Source organism: Salvia splendens, chromosome 2, assembly GCF_004379255.2.
Source record: "Salvia splendens isolate huo1 chromosome 2, SspV2, whole genome shotgun sequence".
Taxonomy (NCBI): Eukaryota; Viridiplantae; Streptophyta; class Magnoliopsida; order Lamiales; family Lamiaceae; genus Salvia; species Salvia splendens.
The window spans coordinates 5,271,943-5,285,486 of NC_056033.1; the positions used below are offsets into that span (position 1 = coordinate 5,271,943).

The window sequence follows — 13,544 nt, forward strand, 5'->3', positions numbered from 1 at the left end:
AAGTTAGAGATATTTCATGCAGTTCACTCTAAAAAATACTCTCTCCGTCCCCAAAGAGTATGCACTATTTTCTTTTTCATCCGTCCCAAAGAGTATGCACTTTCAATTTTGAAAACTCTTTTCTCTCTAATGAGGTAGGACTCATTCTCCACAAACAATACTTAAAAAACTTTCGATATCTATCTCTATCTTACTTTATCAATAATGCATTAAAACTCGTGTCGAACCCAAAGTGCATACTCTTTGGGGACGGAGGGAGTATTAAGAAAATTGAATTTGAATAAGGTAGTGGAATATGAGTCTCATTTAGGGGTGTCGAAACGGGTACCCACGGGTACCCGTACCCGGAGAACCAGGTACCCGTACCCGTTTGTAGCCAAAATCTTTGTCCCGTTACCCGACCCGTTTAAAATATATTCATCACGTTGGCTTTATATCTGAATATGGTCACACAATCTGAATAATAGGCATATGTTACTGTATAGATTTGGACATAAATCAACTACCGAAAATACCACTGCACATAGGAAAATCCAAACAAGATTCTTAGGGTATTTTCAATTACATACTAATAAAAATCATTCAGATTCGAATTTGCCCAAACACTTACCCTACCTCATTCAAAACTGAAATTCAAAGTTAGCACCAACAACTTCTCACTAATAATATTATAGTTTCATAACACATATTATAATTTCCATGATATATTCTTATATTAATAGAATAGTATCAATTGCTGACAACCAACTCACCATGCATCAGCTTGATAAAAAATTAATTTACCCAATACTCATCGAGCACATAGGTTACGTGTTATAATTCTAAAACTCATCCCCAAATACTTGCCACCTAAATTTATATTTTAATGCATAAAGAGGTTGCATGAAAGAGTATGCAATATTTTGTAAACACAGAACAAAATCTTGTTTCAATTTTAATAATTTCCAACGCAGTTTCTTAGGAATTGGGGCAGCAATCTGGAAGTTATTGACTTGAGCCCTTACCTTCTTCGCGGCAGGGGTTGGCGGCTGATGTGGGTGGTGGCGGGCGGCGGGTGGCGGCGCGGGTGTGAAGAGCAGACAATTTAGGGTAATGGACAAAAGGCTTCAGAGTTAATCCTAAAACGTGTATTAATTAAAATTACGGTAATGGACAAAAGACTTAAACGGATATTAATTAAAAAAATTAATACAATATTTATATTTAAACGGGTATATAAGCGGGTATCGCAAAAACCTGAAACTCAATACCCGTACCCGAACCCGTTCCCGCTTATGTCGGGTAGCGGGTACCCGAAACCCGACGGGTAACGGGTCGGGTGTGCGGGTACCCAATACCCGCTACCCGTTTCGACACCCCTAGTCTCATTTATGTATATTAGTTTTATATTAATAAAATATGAGTAAAATAAATTGATGGAATATAGAATTTACTTACCATTTATAATAAAAGTGAAATAAGACTTTTATCGTGGGACGGATGGAAATGCAAAATAAGACTCTTATCGTGGGATAAAAGAAGTACTCTCTCTTGTAATACAAATGTTAAATCCAGATAATTACATCATACTTACCATTTCATCAATATTTTTTTACAAATTAAGTAGAACTCCTTCCGTCCATGAAATATTGTCCAAGTTTGACTCGGTACGAGTTTTAAGAAATGTGAAGAAAAAAATGAGTTCAAAAAGTTATTGGAATGAAAGTCTCACATTTATATATTAGTTTAATTTTATAATAGAATGTTAGGGTAAAGAGTTTGTGAAAATTAGGGTCCATTTACAAAAAAAAAGCAAAGTGGACAACTTTTCATAGACGGACTGGACAACATTTCACTGACGGATGTAGTATTTAATTATCTTCACGTGGCCATTTTATATTAACTTTAAACTTCAATAAACTTTTTATAAGCTAAAAAAAATTTAATACTGATTTGAAATATTGTTGAAATACTATTTTGCATGTATGATGATATAATTACCCCGTTGATACACAACTCATGAAAATTGTATTGACTTATTTTTTTTATCACCAAATAGAATAATGTTTCATCGGTATATAATGAGGTTTGTAGAAACAAGAATGCTAAAAGACTCTTTCTCCAGTAGCATAGAGATTCCAAAAGATAGTTGCAGCAAAATAGAGAGAAGCCGTTAGAGTCAAGAATGCTTGGAAAGATCCCAGCCACTGCACAAACATTCCTGTTGCTATTGTACTCACTATTGCTGCTACTGTTCCTGCTGAATTTGATATCCCTTGTAGAAATCCAGCATATTGTGGTGCTATATCCTGACCAAACAATCAATCCAATTACATTATTACTATTACATAAGGATTGAATTCAAGTAAGTACTATGTTTTGTTTTAAGGTTGTGAACTCACATGCATATTCAATAAGAACCCAGCTTGACTGAAGGAGCTCAGGCTGAGACCCATTGTCATGAATACGGCTGCGACTGCAGGGCTCATGGCGTAGTTCAAGCCAAGCAATGCTGTTCCGGGCCCAATGAAACCGATTGACTGGTATGGACAAGCATCTTTAGCAAAGAAACTGATGAAAATACTCTCAATATTCTATGTCATGTTTTTAGTTCCTACTATAATTCTTTTCTTGTTCATGTCACAACATAAATGTCACTAACAGCACAACCTCAGTTTATTGATTTTGTACATAAATAATGAAAAAGTTGTATTGGAATCATTCAAGATCGGAGATTTACCTGAGTGATTTTCCTGATGGATGTTATTGAGTAACCGGATTTGATTAAATAATCAGACATCGCGCCAGCAATGTAGCCCGAGACGGCCATTGTTCCCCATGGAACTGCGCTAAACCAAGCCGCCTCCTTCAATTTTACACCAAAAACCTAACACATCACCAGTAAACTTCTATTGATGAATTGGCCATATCAGAAAAGAGAAGTATATATGTAACATAATGCCACTCACAGTATTGAAATAAACTGGCATCCACGACAAAAGAACGAAGTAGCCCTGCATCGAAGAGCTTAAAGTGAATAATATACCATGGATTTCAACTTTGATATCAAAGCAAGAATGTGAAAAACAACTGAATAAGAAGAGAAATCAAACCCAATTATTGGTGATATTAGCAAAAATTATTGCCCAGGTTGGCATTTTTGAGAAAAGAAGGGATAGAGGTGGAAGCTTGCCCTTGCTCTGGCAAGGATCCGATTTCCCGGCTTGGATCAACTTCAACTCCGATTTACTGATACAAGTGCTCTCTTGTGGATCGTTCGGGACCCTATATGCCCATGTAACCAACCAGAGAAATCCGAGAAATGTGAAGAGAATGAAAGGACCGGAGATCCCTACAGACGATATGGCCAGAGGTGTTACAACCAATCCAAGGACGTTCCCTAGCTGGAAACCTCCCATTGATATTCCAACTGCAGTGGCTCTTTCATTAGTCGGGAACCATCTGAGAAGCATAAAATCAAGAAGAAATCATTCACTGATATCTGATTACTTTTCAGCCAACATGGGAAGCTATTACCTCGAGAGAATATTATTCATCGAGGGTAGAGCTACACCTTCAGCGAGTCCAAAGAAGACACGAACAGCCAAGAGACCATTTGTGGAGTGAATTGCCGCCCATGGAGTGAAGAGAGTGGCGAGAGACCACAAAGCTGCACCGATTGCTAGAACTTTTCGTCCTCCATGTTTATCTACCAAAGCTCCTCCTATAACTGAGGAACACATATATCCCCATAGAAAGGATGACTATAAAGAAACAACATGTGATTAGCAATGTACTAAATAAACATTTTGTTCATAAAAATGTAAGATCATCTTCAACCAAGTTTCAACAGCAACACAGTCAAGAGTGACACATATGCAATCTTTGGGATAAAACATCTATTTTTAGATTCAATTTTCCTAAAAATAGACCTTGAATGCCAGATCATTTGACTAATGTTTTCGGCATTTCACAAAGCAATCTCATATTGCATTTCAAATTTACAATGGTCAACCACAGAACTTTCAGAAATAGCCAATGTATATCATAACTCTGATTTGGATTTGGGGGGCAATTGTGTATGACCTAGAAGCAATGAAATGAAATAATCCAATTTCGCAACAAATTCACAACCAAGCAATGAATCAATTCAAAGCTATTTCACTAAAATTGAAATCCAAACAAACAATATAAGTACCTGGACAATGCCCAAGAAGGAAGTGGTCCAGCCATTTTTGGAGGCAAGGGGGACGACGACGACCGACATGACGACTCTATCAGCGCTGCACAAGCACATGACAACCGCCACCAGCGCCACCACCTTGAACCTCTCGGCCGCCATGGCGATCGCGCTCTATTCCCTTCCTCCTGCCATTGTCTGCAACAAATAGGGGAAATGAAAGGAAAACTAGTCTTTTTTTTGGAGGAGTAATGAGATTTCGTGCTTTGTTGATTTCTCCCAAATGGGAAGTTGACTAATAGCATTAGCTGTTTTTGCAATTTATTGAATTTAGCTGTAATTGCGATGGCGTAGGTCGTAACGCATGCCATCAAGCTGAGTGAAGCCTAAGAGAGAGAGGAAAATGGAGGTCGCTGCTCAGGAAAAAAAGGAAAAAAAAAAGAAAAAAAATCTATATTTATATTTTTGGATATTAGGTACTCCAGTTAATATCGTTCTGTTAGTTATTCTTGTCAGAAGAAAAAAAAAGAAAATTTATTTAAATGAAATTTCCCTTTTTAATGTCAAATTGTATAGAAACAATGTATGAGTCATTTAATTTTGAAAAGAGACTCCTGTCTTTTTTAGTACATCAATTATCCTAAATGAGCAAATTTGGTCCGTAACATTTCATAATATTTTTTTGAGGTCCATTAACTATAAGTTAATATCAATTCAATTACTTTTTAACTATTTCCAATATTTTCATCACCAAAGTACCCTTAAGACCATGAAAGGCAATTCAATCTATTTATTCATCCACTTTTTTCTTTCCCTAATTTATTTAGGATTAAATTTAATAGATCTTATACTATTATTATTAATATATACTATACCTTATTTGAATATTATGATATTACTTTCTAGTCCTAGTTAATACTTTTATATGGTTACATTCTCAATTATTTAGATAAAACTAAGATAAATATTTTATTTTAATATATCTCGTAATTTTATTAAACTGAAAATTTATGTTAATCATAATATATAATACTATATAGTAATACATTGAAATAAAAATTTATTAAAGTAGAAAAAATATAATTCACGAATAGTCAAAGAAATAGATACGAGAACTACGAATAGTTGTCATGATGTTGTAAATGGCCTAATGAAAATATTAAGATGCGACATTGTGATATTAAACAATTGATAGCAACTATTGATTTTTTATTTAGTTAAACAATCATAGATTTAAATTAATCATATATTAAACTAAGAATGTCATTGTTTTTTTTATTAAATTGATTATTGATAATTTCAACTAATTTTTTTAGACTACAATTACTACATAAGAGTAGATAAAATAAAACTTAGCTCTTTGAATTATTTAAGATTCTATGTATGTTAATAAATTTTAATTTATTTTTAATCATCAATTTTGTATTGCACTTAAAAATAACATACTCTATGTATAGCTTTACGATTGAAAAATTAATCTTTCATCTAATAAATTGAACTACTTTTATATACAAATACTGTATAAGTATAATGTTTACATATATTTATATCTAAGTTATGGCACTATTAATATTAAATATATCACAATGATTTAAAATATTACAAATAAGTAAAACTAAACGTAAATAATTAATAGTAATAGAATATTAATATCATTAAGGTATTTTTATTTTGAAGATAAAATTAGAGAGAATATTTTTTTGGTACATCAACTATCCCAAATTACATACTTTAATGAAAATGAGAGGGTAAATAAATTGAATTGCCCTCATTGGCTTAAGGGTACTTTGGTCATGAAAACATTGGAAATAACCAAAAAGTAGTTGAATTGATATTAACTTATAGTTGATGGACCTTAAATGATATTATGAAATATTACGGATCAAATTTGCTCATTTGGGATAATTGATGTACTAGAAAAGATGTTCTTTTTTTAAAAATGCATTGCCCCCTAAAACTTTTTTATTTGATTGTGCTTGTGCACTTCTTTTATGGGATGGTTGAAATGTAATTACTACAACGAAACAAATAAATGGTTTTACTAAATTATCACAAGTTTACTAAACTACAAAATGTACAACTTAATTGATAACGTACTATTTCGTTCCTCCCTAATATTCAGGGCTAAAATAGTAGTCACTCTGCCCAAAAAAATATGTCACATTTTTTTCTTTTTTAGTTTGTCCAAAAAAAATATCATATTTTCAATTTTTAAAAAAAGTTCCCTTTCATATCAAGCGGCGGAGGGAGGTGGGGTCAGAGAACAGCCGGAAAATTCCTCCCACCCCACCCCGTCCCGACCCCACGGCCTTTGGAATTCTGCTCTTGACTCGGTGCCGGAGCCAGTCACGGCGCCATGGCTCATGGTGTCGCCTCACAGATTTCGTGTCTGCGGTGAATCTGTGAAAATGAGAGATGGCTAATTGGGGAAGAAAGACTTCAGTTGGGCTTGAGCCTTGTACAATTAATTCCTGAAGTATTGAATAATTAGAATATGCCTAATACTAATTTAATCTAATTATCATTATTTACAAAAACAGATCAAATAAATTAATTTTTACTGAATATCTTAGAATGTAATACTACGCGAAACACTAAAAAGGCTACCAATTTTATATATATTATTTAATGTTAACAACATTAAAAAAAAATTATACTCTGGCTATATTTTATGTAACATCATTTGTAAATTATAATAATTTGGCCATATATCATGATAACATATTTTTGGATTTTTGCCCTAATTTTAATAAATATGATCAATATATTTTTTATTATTAAATTTAATTACCTTCCATTTTATATTAATGGATGGATTAAATTTTCTTGAAAAGACATTGAGTTTCTGTTAGTTGTTCTAGCCAATGTTAAACAAGAAGGATAACGACTAAAAAAACGTGGGATAGTTGATGGTAATTTAGACAAGATTGAAATCGATGAAAAAAAAAATTAAAGTTGATATCGGATTATGAAAATATATTAATAGTTTTGATGTGAATAATTTGTATCGTACACGTAAGAGCCAATTATAAGATAGATATATTCATTTGTAACGTATTTTTATTAAAAATATATTCATCCCTGAAAATTTGTCACATTTCATTTTCTGCACTCGTTTTACAAAAATTATAGTAATAAATAGTTAGAGTGGAGAGAGAGTAAAGCACTAGAGAGAATAACGTAGATAAGAGTCTTCTTTATATTATTCTTTCTCTTACTTTACCCTCCCTTCACTTTAACTATTTATTATTATTTTTCCAAAACTAGTGTAGAAAATGAAATGTGATAAATTTTCAGGGATGGATGGAGTATTATATTTATTTTCTCGTTCGATCCCACGATTTTTAATTCTTGGATCCGCCATTGCTATATCAATATAAAAATTATATTTTCTTTGTTCACTTAACATATAAAACATAACCTCATAAATCTTGTACCATTCCATAAATGTGACATCTTTTATGGAATGTAGCCTGGAATGAATGCCAAGCACGTGGACTTTTCAATATATAGTAGTACTATATACAATAGGTCTCATTGATGATTAATTGAGCTTAATTGGTACGAGACGAATTTCTTCCGATCAATAAACTGGAGTTCAAATCACCTTAAAATAAATGTAAATGTTAGTACTCTATTTTTTAAGAGAAAAGATAAGGACTTTGGAATCCTAACATTATTGAAATGTTTACCAATTTGCCAAAAATTAGAAAAACGTTGATTTAAAAAAAATCCCTTTTACCAACGAATGAAAGACAGACCAATTATGCTGGGCCAAAGATACAGTTTGCTTTTCATTAACGAGATCTATATTGGGTTTAGGTAGAGCCCAATTATATTTATTTTGGGTCTTGGTGATTGTTTAATTCTTGTGACATTCAATATATCATCAATATATACTGTAGTAGTAGCCCCAGGACACCTAACTAAGAAAAGTTACTTTTCAGAGTATACTTTATCACAAATTAATTTATTTTCTGCTATACGACTTCAACTCCAAATTTATTATTAGCTTTCATGAATTTTCTCCAACTTTTTTTTACTTGATGGATTTAATTTGCATGCCAAAACTGAGTAACTGAGATTTCTGGTAGGTGATACAAGCCTAGGAATCATTATCTTTTAGAGTACACTTTAGCACATTTTGGCACTGAATTTAATATGTTTTGAAAGATTTTGTGTGCATATTTCAAGAAATTGGGCTTAAAAGTTGGTCTATTTCAACATGCATATTGGTATTCCCAGCCTGTAAAGCTATTCTTGGGTCCATTAATTATTCAATGCACCACAAAAATAAAATAATATAAAATGATTGAGATATAGACATGAGTTCGAGCATATTACTGATGTTTCATTTTTTTTAATATTTCAGATAAACTTTCAATAATTCATCAAAAATGGATATGCAATACTAGTATGATTATTTAAAGAGGCATGGACTAAAGGAGAAATAAAAAAATTTAGTCTTTTTTTCTACAGGTATAGGCTCTTTTTTTTCTTTTTTTTTTCCCACACATGGCTTATCTCTTCAATGCATTATTCAAAGAAAAAGTAATGGAGAAAAGCAGAAGATGGCCATTGCTTTTTCTACTACCTTTGAAAATCAAATCTCTCTCTCCAAACACACAAACACACACTTGTAGAAGATCTAAAATCATTCACACCATGATCAGAATATATAGGGTTTGTGGGAATATTTGTCAATCCCCAAGAATTAGTATTATACCTAAAAATTCTGACTGCTGCATAGGTTTTGTCTGGCTTTGATAACATGCCAAAATCCACATTCTTTCTTGGGATTCCTTCACTCAATCTTGGATAATAATCATGCATGTTTTGGAGATTAACAAAAGCTGTGAATCATGCCTTTGCTGGATCATCAAATCAAGATTATTAGGGTTTCTGCATGCACAAAGGAAGAAAACTCAAACCAAAAATCAATACTTTTTTGGGTTTATAGAATCATTGCATGTGAAAAATTGGATCTTTACCCGAATATCTATGCATATTGTTGGAGGTTTGAGGGCTTCAACTTCATAATCAAGGTTTTTTTAAATCTTATTAGGTCAAGTTTTTTGAGGATACATGTGGTATTCGAATTCATCTTATCTATCACTATCAATGATATGTCCACTTAAGAATTTTTGTTACAATAATGCAATAGTATATTATGTTGCTTTAGTTCCCATATGTCTTAGGAATAAATTAATGTTAGTCCAAAAATAATGCAACACTAAGATACAATTTCTCTTTTTAGGTTAGCATGAAATATTTGGTTTTTGAATAGGCAAAATTTTGGTCCAAAATGAGGGCTTCTTTTTGTAGATGGTGGGATATCACTCACCACATTATTCTTTATGAGACAAAATGCATTTTTTGTGGGGCTAAGGGGGACCAAATCAATGGTCCAATATTTCATTGCAATCATGGAAGCTCTAGTAGCAATAGTTAAGCCTGTAAGTGAAATCAAATTAATCACTCGTAAGTAACTTTAAATTTGGTCTATTTTACCTCTTTACCCGGTTTGCATCACAAATTCTATATTTCTTTCAAGAAGATTTTAGATATTAGTTGCATTCAAATAAGATGTGGCATATCTTTTAGGAAAAATTGCAGGAAAAATCATGAAGTGTAGTCAAATCTAATTTGCCATAACTTTAGTTAAAATTGGATTTGTGCGCAACTATCCCTGATAAAAAAATATTGTGAAATGTATCTAATCTGGAAGTCATGAAAATATACGTTGACATCACCTTTTTAACCATGGAATGATTGAGAACTTATGAAACATACCAAAATTTGACCAAAAATTGTGTAATTTTTTCACACTGATTTTAAACATATGAAACATACCAAAATTTGACCATAATGTAAGGTTTTCCTGATAATTTGCCCCTATATTGGCTGAAATATGTTAAAATTTTAGTCATGGTTTGCTTGATTAATTTGACTCGATTGTGCTCCGTAATCCCGAGGACTAATGACAATAATTGCTCCAATTAATAACATTAAGAAGGATAATATTATACAGTAATAATTTTGAATATTATCATGTTTATGATTATGGTCAATAATTACATATCCCCTCATATAAAACACCATTATTTTTGGGATGATGACTTTCCCGAAATTGGTGGAAGGCCGCGCACGCGTGCATGTGTGTGCCTTTGATTTATTAATTATTTCATTCATGTATTGCAATATGAGTGAATTTATTTATTCTTTTAACTTTTTTTTTATATTTTATGTCCCTACAAGATCTAGTCGCCACAATATTAATAGTATATAGATGTGGACATTGAATTTGAGATAAATATAAAATAAAACAAGAACTTGTATCTCATCATTTCTTTAGAATTTAAATTGAGTGTATTGATATGAGTACTATTTTTCTTCTATAGTTTGCGCACTATCATACGAAAAAAAACTAGTTAAATGATGTATTCAAGTGCTCGAATATAGAATTTTTTAAATAGACTACGAGATACCATTAAATATTAATTAACCCAATTTTAGTTTTCTAAATATTAGTACTCCGAATTTAATTTTAGGTTAGCTTGAAAAATATTAATGAACCCAATTTTGGCTATAGTGAATTCAAAGTAGCATTTAAAAAAAAAAGAAAAAAGAAATTAAGTGATTAAGTTTGATCTCTAAATTTCACTACTTTAAAGAGAAAGCTTTGTCTTTTGGAGTCTTGGAATTACTTAAAAATGACAATTCAAAGTTAGTTTGATTAGGCTTGGGATTTGCTGACTTTAATACTAGTACCTACTGCCTAATAAGGGCACACAATTGTGAATTCTAAGTAGTATTTTTTACAAAAAATAAGAAAATACGTGATTAAGTTTGATCTCAAACTACTTAAAAGTGAGAGCTTTGTCGCTGGAGATTGGACTTAATAAAAAATTACAATTTAAAGTTAGTTCGATTAGGCTTGGGTTTGTGGATAGGAGTACTAACTAATAAGAACACACGATTGTATATTGGATAATAATCTTCCTTATTCATTAATTTTGCTTTCCTTTATTTATTTTGGGTAATTATTATTTCAAGTGGAAACAAAATGAGGCTACGGGGGCTAGACTGGGCCCCAAAAACAGGGAAGAGAATTTTTGTCTAAATCCTACATGAAAAAAGCAAACAAAAAACATGAAATGACAAGCCCTAGAGATAGAAAGACAAATATTTTATACGTTTATTATTTTTACTTAATTAAAAATGAGAAAATTGGCAAAAGTAAAAGCTAAAGACAGAGACCCACTTTACGTCTAATTCCATTCAATCACAAAATATTATACATCACCCAAACAATCCACAGTGGGCAGTGTCTTTTCCTATTTCTTTTCTTTTCTTTGGGTAATTTGTATTTTTTTGGAATTTAAATAGATTAAAAACATGTAAGGGGAATAAATGAGAGTGAATGGGCCCTCGTGAATGCACAACTGGAAGAGTGGGCCCTACGGCCCGAGTACAAAATCGTCTCGTGAGTCATAGTGCTGACTCACGGCCCGTGTGACAAATTCTTTTTTTCCTGCACGGTAATAAAATAATGTAATTAATATTCTTGGAATTTAGTTATTTTGTAGCTAAAAATAAAGCCGATAAACAAAACAATAAATAATGCCTCTAATAAATTGTCTTGTAATTTTTAAAGTCAACGGGAAAAAAATATGACTCGTAAATTTGTTAGCAATTATGCCATGTCAAATTTTTTTTGTGAAATTGAACTGGCATGATCGCCAAATATCATATGTGAACATCTCCGCATGTAAATTAGATGATGTGATTTTTTCTAGAAGAAAATAAATTGATTGGTTTAAAAAATATAAATAATAGTACTATACCCGAAAACTAACTATTCAATTTGCACGAAATCAAAATCTAAAATTTAATTCGCTTTATACCTAAAACAGATCATAGTAAAAAATTAAGTAGATACATTTGAAATTTGAGTATTAAAAATATAAGCATGTTTACTAAAAATAGATATAGATAAGTAATAAATTAGAAGTGATATTTTATTTTTCTAAAACGTAATAATTATTTATTAAAATATAGTTTTAGAAAGAGATTAATTATTGTAGTAAAACTATTTTTCTATTTTGAATAAAATATATTTTTTTATATATATTTAATGTATTCTTGAACTTAGATATAATTTACTAGTACCCCGTATTAATTAATTTTGTCTCTATATTTTAATTTTTTTCCAGGATATTTTAATGTTAATTAATTTTTCGGTTTGGATCGATTTTATTTTAGTTCGAATTTTTGATTTTTTGGGTTCAGTTTAATTTGGGCAAAAATCGAATGCCCACCTCTAGATTTGTTTGATATGTGTTTTATGGTTTTTTTTATTAATTTTTGAATTTATGGAATATATTATAATTTGATGAAAGTTTATGAGTATTTTTTCGGAATTTAACCTAAACTATAATGGCAAACTCTCCGTGTTGGTTGTATATTGCGGTGACCCGTGAATCAAATGTTACAATTTGATTGTAATTTAAACTATCATATTACAAACTAGTAGTACTATTAAAAGAAATCATATGGATATATACATATATAGATATAGTCATATAGAGATCACGTCAGAAAATTGGCAGCCATAGACTTATAGCATATTGTAATAATAAAGTACGTGTGACTCATCGTATGCACACTAACACACACTGACAGTTAACATGCACGCATTTACGTGATTGGTTAAATACACACATGCACTCTTATTATAAAAAGTTAATAAAATAGGAGTATTTTATTTGACAAAAATTATACTCCATTATTGTACATATTTCCTTACCAATTAAACGAATAAAAAAACAATGTGTATGAAGAATCATTATCTAACGGGAAAAATGAAACATATATTCATGTATTACACTTTTTCTAAATAAAGTACTCAATAATCAATATTATTATGTTTTCTTATAATAATCGAATTATAGTTGTAGCTTTTGTAGAGGCTGCGACTGATTAATGCATAATTGAATGGCTATGCATGTATTGGGGTTGCATTATTAATGTCAATGCACAATATAAATTAATTGATATTTCCATATTGTTGTACCAACCTGATCGGTATTAAACTATGAATGAGTTTTCGATTTAGGTCAAAATTTAGATGCTTACCTATAAAACTCGCTTTTTTCTTGAAGATTTAGTTTTATAAAGACTTGAAAAATCCACATTGCTTATTTGTACATACTATTCATATTATACGTTTTGCTTTGCGGGTAGCAGGTATCCCATGCCCGACGGGTTAGGAGTTATCCTATATTGCTACTCTTTTGACACACCTATGTAGTACCCAAACTCAACCTTAATTAGTTACTCCTATAAAATAGAAATTTTTTATTTAATATAGATTTTTATTATT

The 13,544-nt window shown here is 31.2% G+C and overlaps 1 protein-coding gene across 1 annotated transcript; it reads right to left on the minus strand.

Moving 5' to 3' along the window:
- Positions 1 to 1,999: 1,999 nt before the first annotated feature.
- Positions 2,000 to 4,567, minus strand: LOC121761200 (probable anion transporter 3, chloroplastic). The gene is made up of 7 exons (XM_042156814.1): positions 4,178 to 4,567; positions 3,517 to 3,743; positions 3,093 to 3,441; positions 2,949 to 2,993; positions 2,720 to 2,866; positions 2,382 to 2,519; positions 2,000 to 2,288 (listed from the first exon to the last, which is right to left on the minus strand). The coding sequence occupies exons 1-7, from the start codon at positions 4,319 to 4,321 to the stop codon at positions 2,085 to 2,087; spliced, it is 1,254 nt and encodes a 417-aa protein (XP_042012748.1). The 5' UTR covers positions 4,322 to 4,567; the 3' UTR covers positions 2,000 to 2,084.
- Positions 4,568 to 13,544: the final 8,977 nt, after the last annotated feature.

What these genes read in the sequence shown, in the direction of transcription:
- LOC121761200 (XM_042156814.1), bottom strand. Translation starts at nt 4,321, where the DNA reads ATGGCGGCCGAGAGGTTCAAGGTGGTGGCGCTGGTGGCGGTTGTCATG. An exon ending in CTAATATCACCAATAATTGG is followed by an intron (nt 2,994 to 3,092) that starts GTTTGATTTCTC and finishes TCTTCGATGCAG; the next exon opens with GGCTACTTCGTTCTTTTGTC. An exon ending in TGCCAGTTTATTTCAATACT is followed by an intron (nt 2,867 to 2,948) that starts GTGAGTGGCATT and finishes GTGATGTGTTAG; the next exon opens with GTTTTTGGTGTAAAATTGAA.